The 19,590-nt window shown below is 40.4% G+C and overlaps 1 protein-coding gene across 1 annotated transcript; it reads left to right on the top strand.

Moving 5' to 3' along the window:
* The first annotated feature begins 14,496 nt into the window (after positions 1–14,496).
* Positions 14,497–17,804, top strand: LOC123151467 (zinc finger BED domain-containing protein RICESLEEPER 2). Its single transcript, XM_044571171.1, has 5 exons — positions 14,497–14,850; positions 15,202–15,893; positions 16,005–17,276; positions 17,360–17,424; positions 17,512–17,804. Exons 3-5 carry the CDS (start codon positions 16,580–16,582, stop codon positions 17,542–17,544), a joined length of 795 nt encoding a protein of 264 aa, XP_044427106.1. The 5' UTR covers positions 14,497–14,850; positions 15,202–15,893; positions 16,005–16,579; the 3' UTR covers positions 17,545–17,804.
* The last annotated feature ends 1,786 nt before the right edge of the window (positions 17,805–19,590 follow it).

Here is a 19,590-nt window from a genome sequence, read left to right as displayed (position 1 = left end):
ACACATGTACTAAGTTTCTGGTTAATACAATCTAGCATGAATAATAAACATTTATCATGATACAAGGAACTATAAATAACAACTTTATTATTGCCTCTAGGGCATATTTCCTTCAGTCTCCCACTTGCACTAGAGTCAATAATCTAGATTACATTGTAATGATTCTAACACCCATGGAGTTTTGGTGCTGATCATGTTTTTCTCGTGAGAGAGGCTTAGTCAATGGGTCTGCCACATTCAGATCCGTATGTATCTTGCAAATCTCTATGTCTCCCTCCTTGAATTGATCACCGATGGAATTGAAGCGTCTCTTGATGTGCTTGGTTCTCTTGTGAAATTTGGATTCCTTTGCTAAGGCAATTGCACTAGTATTGTCACAAAAGATTTTCATTGGACCCGATGCACTAGGTATGACACCTAGATCGGATATGAACTCCTTCATCCAGACTCCTTCATTCGCTGCTTCCGAAGCAGCTATGTACTCTGCTTCACATGTAGATCCCGCCACGACGCTCTCGTCGGAACTGCACCAACTGACAGCTCCACCATTTAATGAAAAAATGCATCCGGTTTGTGACTTAGAGTCATCCGGATCAGTGTCAAAGCTTGCATTGACGTAACCATTTACGACGAGCTCTTTGTCACCTCCATATACGAGAAACATATCCTTAGTCCTTTTCAGGTATTTTAGGATGTTCTTGACCACTGTCCAGTGATCCACTCTTGAATTACTTTGGTACCTCCTTTCTAAACTGATAGCAAGGCACACATCAGGTCTGGTGATATGTCTCCAATGTATCTATAATTTTTGATTGTTCCATGCTATTATATTATCTCTTTTGGATCTTTAATGGGCTTTATTGTACACTTTTATATTATTTCTGGGACTAACCTACTAACCCAAGGCCCAGTGCAAATTGATGTTTTTTGCCTATTTCAGTGTTTCGTAGAAAAGGAATATCAAACGGAATCCAAACGGAATGAAACCTTTGGGAGAGTTATTTTTGGAACAAACGTGATCTAGGGGACTTGGAGTAGACGTCAAGAAAGAAGCAATGAGGCCACGAGGCAGGGAGGTGCGCTTGCCCCCCTGGGAGTGCCCCCACCCTCGTGGGCCCCTCGTAGCTCCACCGACCTACTTCTTCCTCCTATATATATCCATATACCCCGAAAACATCTAGGAGCACCATGAAACCCTATTTCCACCGCCGCAACCTTCTGTACCCAAGTGATCCCATCTTGGGGCCTTTTCCGGAGCTCCGCCGGAGGGGGAATCGATCACGGAGGGCTTCTACATCAACACCATAGCCTCTCTGATGATGTGTGAGTAGTTTACCACAGACCTTCGGGTCCATCGTTGTTAGCTAGATGTCTTCTTCTCTCTCTTTGGATCTCAATACAAAGTTCTCCTCGATCTTCTTGGAGATCTATTCAATGTAATTCTTTTTGCGGTGTGTTTGTCGAGATCCGATGAATTGTGGGTTTATGATCAAGTTTATCTATGAACAATATTTGATTCTTCTCTGAAATCTTTTATGTATGATTTGTTATCTTTGCAAGTCTCTTCGAATTATTAGTTTGGTTTGGCCCACTAGATTGATCTTTCTTGCAATGGGAGAAGTGCTTAGCTTTGGGTTCAATCTTGCGGTGTTCTTTCGCAGTGACAGCAGGGGCAGCAAGGCATGTATTGTATTGTTGCCATCGAGGATAAAAAGATGGGGTTTATATCATATTGCTTGAGTTTATCCCTCTACATCATGTCATCTTGCCTAATGCGTTACTCTGTTCTTATGAACTTAATACTCTAGATGCATGCTGGATAGCGGTCGATGTGTGGAGTAATAGTAGTAGATGCAGAATCGTTTCGGTCTACTTTTCGCGGACGTGATGCCTATATACATGATCATGCCTATATATTCTCATAATTATGCACTTTTCTATCAATTGCTCGACAGTAATTTGTTCACCCACTGTAATACTTATGCTATCTTGAGAGAAGCCACTAGTGAAACCTATGGCCCTCGGGTCTATTTTCCATCATATAAGTTTCCAATCTATTTTATTTTGCAATCTTTATTTTCCAATCTATATCATAAAAATACCAAAAATATTTATCTTATTATCTCTATCAGATCTCACTCTGTAAGTGACCGTGAAGGGATTTACAACCCCTTTATCGCGTTGGTTGCGAGGTTCTTATTTGTTTGTGTAGGTACGAGGGACTTGTGTGTAGTCTCCACTCGATTGATACCTTGGTTCTTAAAAACTGAGGGAAATACTTATGCTACTTTGCTGCATCACCCTTTCCTCTTCAAGGGAAAACCAACGCAATGCTCAAGAGGTAGCAAGAAGGATTTCTGGCGCCGTTGCCGGGGAGATCTACACAGAAGTCAAGACATACCAAGTACCCATCACAAACTCGTATCCCTCGCATTACATTATTTTCCATTTGCCTCTCGTTTTCCTCTCCCCCACTTCACCCTTGCCGTTTTATTCGCCCTCTTTTTCCATTCGCCAATTTTTCGCTCGCTTCTTGTGTCGCCGTGGGTCATCATGACTAATCCTTCTATCATCGTTAGTACTCCCGACCATGAAGTTCTTAATTTTAAAAAAAGGGAGGGGGAAAATCTAAAAGATGCTTGGCATAGAATTTGCAATGCTCAAAATAGATCTACTAGTAAGCGATCCACTTCCGTTCTTCTTTGCAATTTTTATGTAGGCGTTACTCCTTGGAACAGATATATTCTTGATACCATTACCAGAGGGATTTCTTGGGTAGCCATACCTTTGATTCTTATGATTCTATGATAGATTTTTTTGGCCCACCACCTCTTTTGGTTGATGAAACTATTTTAACTTTGGAACATGTGATGCAAAAGCTTGAAATTATTGAAAATAAAGTTGCCTCTGTGGAGTTGATTGAAAATTTGGATAAAAAGATCCACAACCAAATCACCCAATATGGATCTAAGGTAGGGGTTACTCTGATTTTTTTAAAGAAAAAGAACCTATAGTTAACGAAAGAATAGATCAAGATTCCACAAGAATTGGTAAACTTGAGGATACTATTACTAATTTAGGGTCTGCCTTTTCATCCGTTAAGAATACTCCAAACCCTCCTACTACCAGGATTGCCAAATTAATGTATATTCCTAAAAATAAGGGTGAATCTTCTAGTAAGGAAAATGCGGATCTCAAATCAATAAGTGTTCACCCCAACTTCTTCAATATCATTAAGGGACCTTTTGCTACAAATGAATTTCTTGATTTTTTGCCTAGGAGTTTGATCATGAATAAAAAGAAGGAAACTCCCGAGGGTTATAAGTGTTCTATTGAAGAATTGCATACCAAAGAAGATAATACCTAGGTCTATTCTTGCTTTTATGCCTAGCTAGGGGCGTTAAACGATAGCGCTTGTTGGAAGGCAACCCAATTTTATTTTTTGTTTCTTGCTTTTTGGTTATGTTTAGTAATAAATAATTCATCTAGCCTCTTTTTATATGTGGCTTTATGCTTTTAATTAGTGTTTGTGCCAAGTAGAACCTTTGGGAAGACTTGGGGGAAGTTTTTGCGATCTTGCTGTAAAAAACAGAAACTTTAGCGCTCACGAGATTTGCTGCCAGTTTTTACTGGAGAGTGCTATTAGGTTGATTCTTTTTGAAGATTATTAATAGACAAATTCCTCACGTCCACGAATTTATTTCAGAATTTTTGGGGTTACATAAGTATTCGAAACCTACAGATTACTACAGAATGTTCCGTTTTTGACAGATTCTGTTTTCGTGTGTTGTTTGCTTATTTTGATGAATCTATGGCTAGTATCGGAGGGTATGAACCATAGAGAAGTTGGAATACAGTAGGTTTAACACCAATATAAATAAAGAATGAGTTCATTACAGTACCTTAAGTGGTGGTTTGTTTTCTTATACTAACAGAGCTCATGAGATTTTCTGTTGAGTTTTGTGTTGTGAAGTTTTCAAGTTTTGGGTAAAGATTTGATGGATTATGGAATAAGGAGTGGCAAGAGCCTACGCTTGGGGATGCCCAAGGCACCCCAAGGTAAAATTAAAAGACAACCAAAAGCCTAAGCTTGGGGATGCCCCGGAAGGCATCCCCTCTTTCGTCTTCGTTCATCAGTAACTTTACTTGAGGCTATATTTTTATTCACCACATGATGTGTGTTTTTCTTGGAGCGTCTTGTATAATTCGAGTCTTTGATTTTTGGTTTACCACAATCATCCTTGTTGTACACACCTTTTGGGAGAGACACACATGAATCGGAATTTATTAGAATACTCTATGTGCTTCACTTACATCTTTTGAGATAGATAATTTTGCTCTAGTGCTTCACTTATATCTTTTAGATCACTGTGGTGGCTTTATTTTATATAAATTATTGATCTCTCATGCTTCACTTATATTATTTTGAGATTCCTTTAGAACAGCATGGTAATTTGCTTTGGTTATAAAATTGGTCCTAATATGATTCATAAAAAGGTGCATTGAGTACTATGAGAAGTTTGATACTTGATAATTGTTTTGAGATATAAAGATGGTGATATTAGAGTTGTGCTAGTTGAGTAGTTGTGAATTTGAGAAATACTTGTGTTGAAGATTGCAAGTCCCATAGCATGCACGTATGGTAACCGTTGTGTAACAAATTTGAAACATGAGGTGTTCTTTGATTGTCTTCCTTATGAGTGGTGGTCGGAGACGCGCGATGGTCTCTTCCTACCAATCTATCCCCCTAGGGGCATGCACGTAATGCTTGGTTTTTGATGACTTGTAGATTTTTGCAATAAGTATGTGAGTTCTTTATGACTAATGTTGAGTCCATGGATTATACGCACTCTCACCTTTCCATCATTGCTAGCCTCTTCGGTACCGTGCATTGCCCTTTCTCACCTTGAGAGTTGGTGCAAACTTCGCCGGTGCATCCAAACCCCGTGATATAATACGCTCTATCACACATAAACCTCCTTATATCTTCCTCAAAACACCCACCATACCTACCTATTATGGCATTTCCATAGCCATTCCGAGATATATTGCCATGCAACTTTCCACCGTTTCATTTATGACACGCTTCATCATTGTCATATTGCCTTGCATGGTCATGTAGTTGACATCGTATTTGTGGCAAAGCCACCATGCATAATTTATCTTACATGTCACTCTTGATTCATTGTCCTTCCCGGTACACCGCCGGAGGCATTCATATAGAGTCATATTTTGTTCTAGTATCGAGTTGTAATCATTGAGTTGTAAATAAATAGAAGTGTGATGATCATCATTAATAGAGCATTGTCCCTAATAAAAAAGAAGGGGAAAGGCTAGATAAAAAAAGAAAGGCCCAAAAAAGGGGGGAATAAAAAGGGACAATGCTACTATCCTTTTTTAACACAGTTGTGCTTCAAAGTAGCACCATGATCTTTATGATAGAGAGTCTCTTGTTTTGTCACTTTCATATACTAGTGGGAATTTTTCATTATAGAACTTGGCTTGTATATTCCTACAATGGGCTACCTCAAATGTCGTATGTCTTCGTGAGCAAGCAAGTTGGATGCACACCCACTTAGTTTCTTTTGTTGAGCTTTCATACATTTGTAGCTCTGGTGCATCTGTTGCATGGCAATCCCTACTCCTTGCATTGACATCAATTGATGGGCATCTCCCTAGCCCATTGATTAGCCGTGTCGATGTGAGACTTTTTCCTTTATTTTTCTTCTCCACATAACCCCCATCATCATATTATATTCCACCCATAGTGCTATATCCATGGCTCACGCTCATGTATTGCGTGAAAGTTGAAAAAAGTTTGAGATTACTAAAGTATGAAACAATTGCTTGGCTTGTCATCGGGGTTGTGCATGATGAGAGCATTCTTGTGTGACGAAAATGGAGCACGACCAAACTATATGATTTTGTAGGGATGAAGTTTCTTTTGCCATGTTATTTTGAGAAGACATGATTGCTTTGTTAGTATGCTTGAAGTATTATTGTTTTTATGTCAATATTAAACTTTTGTCTTGAATCTCCCGGATCTAAATATTCATGCCACAATAAAGAAAATTACATTGAGAATTATGCTAGGTAGCATTCCACATCAAAAATTCTGTTTTTATCATTTACCTACTCAAGGACAAGCAGGAATTAAGCTTGGGGATGCTTGATACGTCTCCAACGTATCTATAATTTTTTATTGTTCCATGCTATTATATTATCTGTTTTGGATGTTTAATGGGCTTTATTATACACTTTTATATAATTTTTGGGACTAACATCCTAACCCAAGGCCTAGTGCAAATTGTTGTTTTTTGCCTGTTTCAGTGTTTCGCAGAAAAGGAATATCAAACGAAATCCAAACGGAATGAAACCTTCGGGAGAGTTATTTTTGGAACAAACGTGATCCAGGGGACTTGGAGTAGACGTCATGAAAGAAGCGAGGAGGCCACGAGGCAGGGAGGCACGCTTGCCCCCCTAGGCGCGCCCCCAACCACGTGGGCCCTCGCAGCTCCACCGACCTACTTCTTCCTCCTATATATATATCCATATACCCCGAAAACATCCAGGAGCACCATGAAACCCTATTTCCACCGCCACAACCTTCTGTACCCAAGAGATCCCATCTTGGGGCTAATAACCCACAAGTATATGGGATCAATTGTAGCCTCTTTCGATAAGTAAGAGTGTCGAACCCAACGAGGAGCTAAAGGTAGAACAAATATTCCCTCAAGTTCTATCGACCACTGATACAACTCTACGCATGCTTAACGTCCGCTTTACCTAGAATGAGTATGAAACTAGAAGTACTTTGTAGGTGTTTTTGGATAGGCTTGCAAGATCATAAAGAGTGCGTAAATAAAAGCTAGGGGCTATTTAGATACAGACAAAACTAAGTTAGTTTTAGTACAGAGCTTTTTGTCATGATAAAGTTATTTGTCCCTAGGCAATCGATAACTAGACCGGTAATCATTATTGCAATTTTATTTGAGGAAGAGGCATAAGCTAACATACTTTCTCTTCTTGGATCATATGCACTTATGATTGGAACTCTAGCAATCATCCGCAACTACTAAAGATCATTAAGGTAAAACCCAACCATAGCATTATAAGGCATCAAGTCCTCTTTATTCCCATACACAAACAACCTACTTACTTGGGTCTGTGTTTCTATCACTCACGCCACCCACCATAAGAAAATCATGAACATATTGCAAACCCTACAGCGGGGATCTCTCACGCTTGCGTGACACGGAGAGCACTATAGGACAACACCAATAATAAAACATGCAACTCAAACCAATCACGATCATCAATTAACCCATAGGACAAAACGGATCTACTCAAACATCATAGGATAGCCATACATCATTGGGAAATAATATATAGTGTTGAGCACCATGTTTAAGTAGAGATTACAGCGGGTAAAAGAGGGGTTACACCGCTTCATAGAGGGGGGAAGAGTTGGTGATGATGGCGGTGAAGTTGTTGGTGTAGATTGCGGTGATGATGATGGCCCCGACGGTGTTCCGGCGCCACCGAGAGAGAGGGGGACAGAGCACCCCTTCTTCTTCTTCTTCCTTGACCTTCTTCGTAGATGGGAGAAAGGTTTCCCCTCTGGTCCATGGCCTACATGGCATGGGAGGGCGAGAGCCCCTCCAAGATTGGATCTGCCTCTCTGCCTCTCTCTGTTTCTGCGTTCCAGATTCTGCCCTTTCACCGTTTCTTATATTCCCGGAGATCCGTAACTCCGATTGGGCTGAATTTTGGACACGATTTTTATCCGGATATTAGATTTCTTGTGGCGAAAGAAGGGCACCAACCACCTTACGGGGTGGCCACGAGGGCCCAGGGCGCGCCTAGCCCCCTGGGCACGCCCCCCTGCCTCGTGGCCCCCTCGGGCATCGTCTCGCGTTGATTCTTCTTCCCAAAAATCACATATATTCCAAAGAAATCTCCGTCAGTTTTTATCCCGTTTGGACTGCGTTTGATATGGATTTTCTGCGAAACAAAAAACATGCAACAAACAGGAACTGGCACTGGGCACTGAATCAATATGTTAGTCACAAAAGTAGTATAAAAAGTTGCCAAAAGTATATGAAAGTTGTAGAATATTGGCATGGAACAATCAAAAATTATAGATACGACGGAGACGTATCAGCATCCCCAAGCTTAATTCCTGCTCGTCCTCGAGTAGGTAAATGATAAAAAAGATAATTTTTGATGTGGAATGCTACCTAGCATAATCTTGATCATGTAATCTAATCATGGCATGAATATTAAGACACGAGTGATTCAAAGCAATAGTATATCATTTGACATTAAGACAATAATACTTCAAGCATACTAATAAAGCAATCATGTCTTTTCAAAATAACATGGCCAAAGAAAGTTATCCCTACAAAATCATATGGTCTGGCTATGCTCCATCTTCACCACACAAAATATTCAAATCATGCACAACCCCGATGACAAGCCAAGCAATTGTTTCATACTTTTGACGTTCTCAAACCTTTTCAACTTTCACGCAATACATGAGCGTGAGCCATGGATATAGCACTATAGGTGGAATAGAATATGATGATGGAGGTTGTGTGGAGAAGACAAAAAGGAAGAAAGTCTCACATCGACGTGGCTAATCAATGGGCTATGGAGATGCCCATCAATTGATGTCAATGCGAGGAGTAGGGATTGCCATGTAACAGATGCACTAAGAGCTATAAGTGTATGATAGCTCAAACTGAAAACTAAGTGGGTGTGCATCCAACTTTCTTGCTCATGAAGACCTAGGGCATTTGAGGAAGCCAATCGCTGGAATATACAAGCCAAGTTCTATAATGAAAATTCCCACTAGTATATGAAAGTGATAACTCAAAAGACTCTCTATATGAAGAACATGGTGCTACTCTGAAGCACAAGTGTGGTAAAAGGATAGTAACATTGTCCCTTCTCTCTTTTCTCTCATTTTTTTCTCTTTTTTTGGTGGGCTTATTTGGCCTCTTTTTTATTTGGGCTTCTTTGGCATATTTTATTTTGATAACCTCACCTGGGACAATGTTCTGATAATGATGATCATCACACTTTTATTTACTTACAACTCAATACTAGAACAAAGATATGACTCTATATGAATGCCTCTGGCAGTGTACCAGGATGTGCGATGATCTAGCATAGCAAAGATATCAAAAAACGGACAAGCCATGAAAATATCATGCTAGCTATCTTACGATCATGCAAAGCAATATGACAATGAATGCTCAAGTCATGTATATGATGATGATGGAAGTTGCATGGCAATATATCTCGGAATGGCTATGGAAATGCCATAATAGGTAGGTATGGTGGCTTTTTTGAGGAAGATATGAGGAGGCTTATGTGTGATAGAGCGTATCGTATCACGGGGTTTGGATGCACCAGCGAAGTTTGCACCAACTCTCGAGGTGAGAAAGGGCAATGCACGGTACCGAAGAGGCTAGCAATGATGGAAGGGTGAGAGTGCATATAATCCATGGAATCAACATTAGTCATAAATAACTCACATACTTATTCCAAAATTCTATTAGCTATTGAAACAAAGTACTACGGGCATGCTCCTAAGGGGATAGATTGATAGGAAAATACCATCGCTCATACCCGACCGCCACTCATATGGAAGACAATCAATAAATAAATCATGCTCCGACTTCATCACATAACGGTTCACCATACGTGCATGCTACGGGAATCACAAACTTCAACACAAGTATTTCTACAATCCACAACTACCCACTAGCATGACTCTAATATCACCATCTTTATATCACAAAACTATTATAAGGAATCAAACATATCATATTCAGTGATCTACAAGTTTTATGCAAGATTTTATGACTAACCATGTGAATGACCAATTCCTGTCATCTCTCTAAATAGATATAAGTGAAGCAAGAGAGTTTAATTATTTCTACAAAAGATATTCCCATGCTCTAACAAATATAAGTGAAGCAAAAGAGCACTCTACAAATGGCGGTTTTCTATGTGAAGAGAAACAGGCAATCCAAAATTCAAATGATATAAGTGAAGCACATGAAGCATTCTATAAAGCCATACTCAAAAGATATAACTGAAGTGCAAAGAGCATTCTATAAATCAACCATGGACTATCTCATACCAGCATGGTGCATAAAAGAAAAGTAAAAACTAAATGCAAAAGACGCTCCAAGATTTGCACATATCGCATGAACGAAACGAATCTAAAAACATACCGATACGTGTTGAAGAAAGATGGGATGCCTTCCGGGGCATCCCCAAGCTTAGACGCTTGAGTCTCCTTGAATATTTACTTGGGGTTCCTTGGGCATCCCCAAGCTTGATCTCTTGCCTCTCCTCCTTCTACTCACATCGAGACCTCCTCGATCTTCGAACACTTCATCCACACAAAACTCAACAGAAAACTCGGTAAGATTCGTTAGTATAATAAAGCAAATCACTACTCTAAGTACTGTTGCAAACCAATTCATATTTTGTTTTTGCATTGTAGCTACTATAATATAACTTTTCCATGGCTTGATCCGCTGATATAAATTCATAGTTTCATCAAAACAAGCAAACTATGCATCAAAAACAGAATTTGTCTTAAACAGGACAGTCTGTAGTAATCTGAACATTCACCATACTTCTGGTACTCCACAAATTCTTAAAAAATTAGAAAAAATAAAAAAATTATAGAAAGACAGTGCAGAAAGTTTCAGAACCGTTTGACATTCCAGTAGAAAATGTAAAATCACGCACTATAGCCAAAGTTTCTGTTCTGCACCGCACAAACCAACAAGCAATGTAAACATCCTAAAGGCAAATCTTGGCACGTTATTTTTATAATGCAATGGAATTGTACAAGGGGATAATTATTTTTGTTGAAAAGTTTTTGTAATCAAGATTCACAAAGTTTCTGTGAGCATGAACAAAGTTCAAGGAGCTCCCACACTTCAACAATGCTTGTCTCTCTCACTTTCACTTTCCCTTTTGAAAAGTTTTGGGTTACCCTCTTTATTTTTTTGTTTTTAAACTATGTAAAAGCACTCAACATAAGTAAATGACTCTCTAAAACTTTCGGATTGTCTCCCTGGCAGCTCTTTCTTTAAAGCCATTAAGCTAGGCATATAGTACTCAAGTAATGGATCCACCCGGATCCCAAGGTATATCAAAGCCAATTTTAATTAACAATGATTTGTGATTTAGTAGTGAGCACAAAGCAACATATATCATGTAATGACGAAGTCTAACTCTCTTCCTATGCATCGAAATGTCATAAAAGAACAATTCATGCACATATAGTAAAGGCCAATGCATAGTATAAATAGTTTCTTGCAATTTTATCATATTGGAAACATGGAGAGGCGGAGATGTAGTTCCTCTATAATAATAATTGCAAGTAGGAGCAGCAAGCACATGCATATTATATCTAGCAAAATCATCATGTGTAGTAGTGAAACGCAACCCATCAATATAATCCTTAATAAGGGCAAACTTCTTCGATATAGTGTAGTCGGGAGAATTCAAATAGATAATAGGACTATCATGTGTGGGTGCAATAGCAACAATTTCATGTTTAACATAAGGAACTATAGCAAGTTCATATCCATAAGCATAATTCATATTGGCATCTTGGCCACAAGCATAGCAAGCATCATGAAAAAGGGATATTTCAAAAGAATCAACGGGATCATAACAATCATCATAGCAATCATCCTTCGGTAAGCACGAAGGGAAATTAAACAATGTATGAGTTGAAGAGTTACTCGCATTAGAAGGTGGGCACGGGTAGCTAATACTCTCTTCCTCCTTTTGTTCTTCTCTCTCCTCATCATCTTTTTCATCCAATGAGCTCATAGTTTCATCAATTTCTTCTTCCATAAACTCCTGCAAAATATTAGTCTCTTCTTGGACAGCGGATGAGTCCTACATATATGGTTTAATATAAGGATTAGAAGCATAATTATCATAGCAATATTTAAGTATGGCCAAATTTTTAGATTTGTAGAGAGTAGTACCACACTCTTCAATAAAAGAAGCAATTTCACAAGTACCCCTAAAAGCTCTTCAATTTGTTGAACATCATAGTAATTATAAACACCCTTAGTATACGAAGATACGATTCCATTATCACTAAACCCACATTGGTAAGGAAGGTGTTTCTTAGGGTCTTTAGAACAACAAGTACAATCATATATTTCACATAAATTCCAAGCATAGCACTACAAACGGTGAATTTGATCCAGTAAAAGTTTCCCTTTTTCAGATATGCGGTGTCGCACAACAAGCATGCTCATCTAAAGATTTGCCCTCAACTAAGCTAGTTGGGGTTTCAGACCAAGCACATAGGGATCGAAGATGATCCAAATAAAAAGCTACAGTAGTGTGATATATTTTGAGTGGTTCTTCAACCATTGGTTCAGTAGGTACCACTGATTTTTTTGGTATTTTGCATTTCCTACCCATAACTAAAGATAGAAAACAAGAGCACAAAATAAAAACTACTTAGTGATAAAACAAACAAGCACACACGAGAATATTCACCCCATGCTATAACTCTACGGCAACGGCGCCAGAAAAAGGTCTTGATAACCCACAAGTATAGGGGATCAATTGTAGCCTCTTTCGATAAGTAAGAGTGTCGAAACCAACGAGGAGCTAAAGGTAGAACAAATATTCCCTCAAGTTCTATCGACCACCGATACAACTCTACGCAGACTTAACGTTCGCTTTACCTATAACAAGTATGAAACTAGAAGTACTTTGTAGGTGTTTTTGGATATGTTTGCAAGATAATAAAAAGCGCGTAAATAAAAGCTAGGGGCTGTTTAGATAAAGACACAACTAAGTTAGTTTTAGTAGAGAGTTTTTTGTCACGAGAAAGTTATTTGTCCCTAGGCAATCGATAACTACACCGATAATCATTATTGCAATTTTATTTGAGGGAGAGGCATAAGCTAACATACTTTCTCTTCTTGGATCATATGCACTTATGATTGGAACTCTAGCAAGTATCCGCAACTACTAAAGATCGTTAAGGTAAAACCCAACCATAGCATTATAAGGCATCAAGTCCTCTTTATTCCCATACACAAACAACCTACTTACTTGGGTATGTGTTTCTATCACTCACGCCACCCACCATAAGCAAATCATGAAAATATTGCAAAACCTACAGCGGGGATCCCTCACGCTTGTGCGACACGGATAGCACCATAGGACAGCATCAATAATAAAACATGAAACTCAAACCAATCACGATCATCAATTAACCCATAGAACAAAACGGATCTACTCAAATATCATAGGATAGCCATACATCATTGGGAAATAATATATGCGTTGAGCACCATGTTTAAGTAGAGATTACCGCGGGTAAAAGAGGGGTTACACCGCTGCATAGAGGGGAGAAGAGTTGGTGATGATGGCGGTGAAGTTGTTGGTGTAGATTGCGGTGATGATGATGGCCCCGGTGGCGTTCCGGCGCCACCCGGAGAGAGGGGGAGAGAGCCCCCCTTCTTCTTCTTCTTCTTCTTCCTTGACCTTCTCCCTAGATGGAAGAAAGGTTTCCCCTCTGGTCCATGGCCTCCATGGCATGGGAGGGGCGAGAGCCCCTCTAAGATTGGATCTGTCTCTCTGCCTCTCTCTATTTCCGCGTTCCAGATTCTCCCCTTTCACCGTTTCTTATATTCCCGGAGACCCGTAACTCCGTTTGGGCTGAATTTTGGACATGATTTTTATACGGATATTAGCTTTCTTGCGGAGAAAGAAGGGAACCAACCGCTTTATGGGGTGGCCACGAGGGCCCAGGGCGCGCCTGACCCCCTAGGGCGCGCCCCCTGCCTCGTGGCCCCCTCGGGCATCGTCTCGCGTTGATTCTTTTCCCAAAAATCACATATATTCGGAAAAAATCTCTATCAGTTTTTATCCCGTTTGGACTCCGTTTGATATGGATTTTCTGTGAAACAAAAAACATGCAACAAACAGGAGCTGGCACTGGGCACTGAATCAATATGTTAGTCCCAAAAATAGAATAAAAAGTTGCCAAAAATATATGAAAGTTGTAGAATATTGGCATGGAACAATCAAAAATTATAGATACGACGGAGACGTATCAGGGGCCTTTTTAGGAGCTCCGACGGAGGGGGAATCGATTACGGAGGGCTTCTACATGAACACCATAGCCTCTCCGATGATGTGTGAGTAGTTTACCACAGACCTTCGGATGCATAGTTATTAACTAGATGGCTTCTTCTCTCTCTTTGGATTAAGGATGACAATTTTACCCATGGGCACGGGTACCCGCGGGTACCCGCCCCATGGGGACAGGGTATAGACACATTTTTATACCCATGAGTAATACCCATACCTTACGCGTTAACTCGTGGGTAGGGCATGAGTATCGTCCTACACCCACGGGTATACCATACCCTACCCAATTACACTGACCCGTGGACCAGCAGTCCACCCTATGCAGCTCAGCAGATGCCACGTCTCGTAGCCCACGTCTCCCCCAATCCTCAAAGGAATTGTACGTTGTATTGTTGCAATCTCCAATTACTCGCGTAATCCCCTCGTCTCCCCAATTCCTCAAATTAAGGAGATTAAATCCCAGGGATGAAGCCTTGCCATCGATCGCTTCTCATCTCGTTCATTCCGCCCGGCCCATCTCCCTCTCGAAGCTCATCGCGCTGCTGGCCCGCTACCAACTCCCCGCATCTCCAATGTTTGTTTAGCCGGGCGGTGAGTAGGAGCACCGCAAGTTGTGGGCACGGCGACGATGAGCGCACGGCCAAGGCCGGATTATCACCACGACGACAAGCCGGCAGATCCAAGGTTTATTTTCCCCCTTTTCCTCTTTGTTCCGTGAGTACTAGTTTCAGTTTGGAATACATCTGCGTACAGTACTTGTTTTGGAATACATCTACTCGTTGAGATGATTAGTTTCAGTACTAGTTTTCGTTCTAATTGATTAGTATATGATTCAGCCCAGTAGTTGTATCACTTCATGCATGATTGGTTAGCAACTTTTTTTGCTGATTTGAGATGCGATTGATCGTAAGGAAAAATCAATTAGGCTGCTGTCATTTTTTATATTGGATAGACTCTGTTTACGCATTATGATAGTGGCACTGTCATCTATTTTTTTTGCACTTAAGAAACTTATTTGTTATCTATCATGTATAGATCGATGGCTTCTAACGAAGGAGCAGAAGGCTCAGTTGTGCCTGGTGGGGGCAATGGAAACGCTACCCTGACATTTGAAGCTGCTACTCCAACATCTCAACTTACATCTAGCAGAGCTGGTGGTAAGAGAAAGCGAACATCGGCAGTATGGGATGAGATGGAAGAGAAAATAGAAAATGGACAATTGAAAGCCGAGTGCAATTATTGTCAAAAAAAATTACTGCAGGACCAAGAGCTAGCACAAATCACTTGCATTTGCATTTGGAATCTTGTCCTGCTAGGCATGCTCCCATAGGCCCAAAGCAACAAAAATTAAGGCTGACAAAAGGCGAAGGTGGCAAAGTGAATTTGGAAAATGTCATTTTTGACCAAGAGAAGGCTAGGAGAGATCTTGGGTTGATGATATGTGAACACGAGTATCCTTTATCTATCGTTGAACATAGTGGTTTTCGTAGATTTTGTTCTTCTCTGCAGCCATTGTTTAAGATGGTGTGCAGAAATACTATTAGGAATGGTATTGTGGCTATGCATTCTACCCAAAGGGATAAGATGGTGAATTTTTTTGCAACATTTAAACACCGAGTGGCTGTCACTACGGATTTGTGGACAGCAGGCTATCAAAAGAGAGGTTACATGGCTGTTACCGCTCACTATATTGATCATACTTGGAATCTAAAGAGCTTTCTTATGAGGTATAAAATTTGTACATAGCATAATAGTAATTATTATCAATTAGTCATTTACTATACTATGCTTATGCAAAAAAAAACTCATAACTTCTTCTATTTTATTGTGTTAAATAGGTTTGCTTATGTGCCATGTCCCCATTCAGCTGAGGTTATATGTGAAGCCTTGTATGAGTGTCTTGTTGAGTGGCACCTTGAGCGGAAGATCTCCACTGACACTTTGGACAACTGCACATCAAATGACAAGGCTATGGTTATATTGCCAGATAAGTTGGATACAAGCTCTCTCATGTTGGATGGTCAATTAATGCATATGCGTTGTGCCGCTCACATATTAAACTTAATTGTGAAAGATGGAATGAGTGTCTTAGAGCAAGGTATAGAGAGGTTGTGTGATAGTGTTGCATTTTGGTCAACCACACCTAAAAGGCATGAGAAGTTTGAAAAGATGGCAAAAACTTTGAACATAGAGTATAACAAAAGGTTAAATCTTGATTGTAAGACTAGATGGAATTCAACTTATACAATGATTAGCATTGCACTACAGTACATGGAGATATTTGAAAAATTAAAGCCACAGGAAAAGAAATTTAAGTGTTGCCCAACCAAAGATGATTGGGAGTTTGCAAAAGAAATATGTGATAGGCTGAAGCTCTTCTTTGATATCACCGAGTCATTCTCAGGCACCAAGTATGTCACAGCAAATATATTTTTTCCCTAAAGTGATTACCATTCGCTTAGCCATAAGGAAATGGGGTAAGAGTGACATTGAGCTTATACAAAAAATGTCTGAGGAAATGAAGGATAAGTTTGAGAAGTATTGGAAAGATATCCATGGTCTTATGTCTGTTGCAACAGTTCTTGATCCAAGGTATAAACTTCATATTCTCAATGCTCTTTATGGTCCCCTCGATGGAAGAGTGCATGCAGCCACCGAAATAGAGAAGGTAAAGAAGTTATTGAATGAGTTGGTGAAGCAATATAAAGATGAAGTTGAAGGTGAGGATACACGGGATGTTTCTCTTACGGAGCTAGTTGGAGAAGAAGATGAAGCCATGAAACTCTATGATATGTATTTGTCTAGTCGCCCCACGGTCCCTTCTTCATCAATCCATACAGAATTGGACTTGTATTTGGAAGAAGCTAGTTTTCTTAAAAATAGAACAGAACAATTTGATATTATCAATTGGTGGAAGGTTAGCGGCTCGAGGTTTCCTACCTTGCAAAAACTAGCTCGTGATATATTGCCTATTCCCATAACATCTGTGGCTTCTGAATGTGCGTTCAGCACTAGTGGAAGAGTGCTCAGTGCACATCGTAGTAGACTTACTCCTAATGTGGCTGAAGCTCTCATGTGCATGCAAGCTTGGTCTCGTGCAGATATGTTAGGTAATAAGTTTGTTCACTTGCACTTATTTTTTTACGTTGAAAATAACTTGCCATTTACATACTAATGTTGGTTATTTCATCAGGTGGTTGGAACTCTACACTCTTTTCTACATTCCAGAGTGTTCTCGAGGATGAGGAAGAAGAGATGGTAAATTAATTGAATGCTTTAATATTAAATCTTTGGATTATAGCTGAATAATTTACTTCTATGTCGTGCCATCTTGTTCATGTGAAGGATGAGTCTACTTCAATCATCACCCAAGAGTGAAGATATGGCTGCTGTTTGTGCTGGGTTGGAAGCTGATGGTTGCTATGTGTGCTGGCTAGGTGTGCTAGATTTTGGCTGCTAGCTGACGTAGTTGCTATTTGTGCTAGCTGATGGGTGCTCCATATGTTTCTTATGTTTCTTATTTATTACTTATCAGTTGTTATTTTCTGAAGTGTGCCCTGGATCCTGTGAACATATGTTTTGTTCTCATTATTTTTCCATTTTCCATGTAACACGTTTGCACTCATTAACTTATACGTACGAGATTTTGGTTTCATAATTTTGATAATTTTCATGTATTGATCTATCTATTATTGAGTTGAGATAATTAAATTTTGTTGCCAAATGTGCTCTGGATGAATGTACAATTATGAATAACTTATACTATTTGATCTACCTGTTGGATACCCAATGGGTATGGGTACCCATCGGGTTTGGGTGTGGGTAAAGTTTCATACCCGCGGGTACGGGTATGGGTAGAGTTTTCTACCCATTGACTACATGGGTATGGGTATGGTATTGCTCTACCCTACCCATACCCTACCCATTGCCTTACTTACTTTGGATCTCAATACAAAGTTCTCCTCGATCTTCCTGGAGATCTATCCGATGTAATTCTTTTTGCGATGTGTTTGTCGAGATCCGATGAATTGTGAGTTTATGATAAAGTTTATCTATGAACAATATTTGATTCTTCTCTGAAATCTTTTATGTATGACTTGTTATCTTTGCAAGTCTCTTTGAATTATCAGTTTGGTTTGGCCTACTAGATTGATCTTTCTTGCAATGAGAGAAGTGCTTAGCTTTGGGTTCAATCTTGCGGTGTCCTTTTCCAGTGCCAGCAGGGGCAGCAAGGCACGTACTGAATTGTTGCCATCGAGGATAAAAAGATAGGGTTTATATCATATTGCTTGATTTTATCCCTCAACATCATGTCATCTTGCCTAATGTGTTACTCTGTTCTTATGAACTTAATACTCTAGATAGTGGTCGATGTGTGGAGTAATAGTAGTAGATGCAGAATCGTTTTGGTCTACTTGTCGCGGACGTGATGCCTATATACATGATCATGCCTAGATATTCTCATAATTATAAACTTTTCTATCAATTGCTCGATAGTAATTTGTGTTGGGGAACGTAGTAATTTCAAAAAAAATCCTACGCACACGCAAGATCATGGTGATGCATAGCAACGAGAGGGGAGAGTGTTGTCCACGTACCCTCGTAGACCGTTAAGCAGAAGCGTTATGACAACGTGATTGATGTAGTCATACGTCTTCACGATGGGCCGATCCTCAGTACTGAACGTACGGCACCTCCGCGTTCAGCACACGTTCATCTCGGTGACGTCCCGCGAACTCACGATCCAGTAGAGCTCGAGGGAGAGTTTTGTCAGCATGACGGCGTGGTGACGATGCTGATGAAGCTACCAACGCAGGGCTTCGCCTAAGCACCGCTACCATATGACCGAGGTGGATTATGATGGAGGGGGGCACCGCACACGGCTGGGAGAGATTAATGATCAACTTGTGTGTCCTAGGAGTGCCCCTGCCCCCGTATATAAAGGAGCAAGGGGGAGGCCGGCCGGCCCTATAGGGCGCGCCAGGAGGAGGAGTCCTCCTAGTAGGAGTAGGACTCCCCTCTTTCCTACTCCTACTAGGAGGGGAAAAGGAAGGGGGAGAAGGAGAAGGAAAGGGGGGGCGCGCGGCCTGCCCTGGCCGGCCCCTCTCTCTCTCCACTAGGGCCCAACAAGGCCCATTAACCCCCGGGGGGTTCCGGTAACCCCTCCGGCACTCTCGTAAAATCCCGATTTCACCCGTAACTCTTCCGACATCCAAATGTAGGCTTCCAATATATCAATCTTTATGTCTCGACCATTTTGAGACTCCTCGTCATGTCCGTGATCATATCTGGGACTCCGAACTACCTTCGGTGCATCAAAACATATAAACTCATAATACCGATCATCACTGAATGTTAAGCGTGCGGACCCTACGGGTTCGAGAACTATGTAGACATGACCGAGACTCATCTCCAGTCAATAAC

Source organism: Triticum aestivum, chromosome 7A, assembly GCF_018294505.1.
Source record: "Triticum aestivum cultivar Chinese Spring chromosome 7A, IWGSC CS RefSeq v2.1, whole genome shotgun sequence".
NCBI lineage: Eukaryota > Viridiplantae > Streptophyta > Magnoliopsida > Poales > Poaceae > Triticum > Triticum aestivum.
The sequence above is the reverse complement of the archived record's forward strand: the minus strand, read 5'-3'. Positions and strand labels throughout refer to the sequence as shown.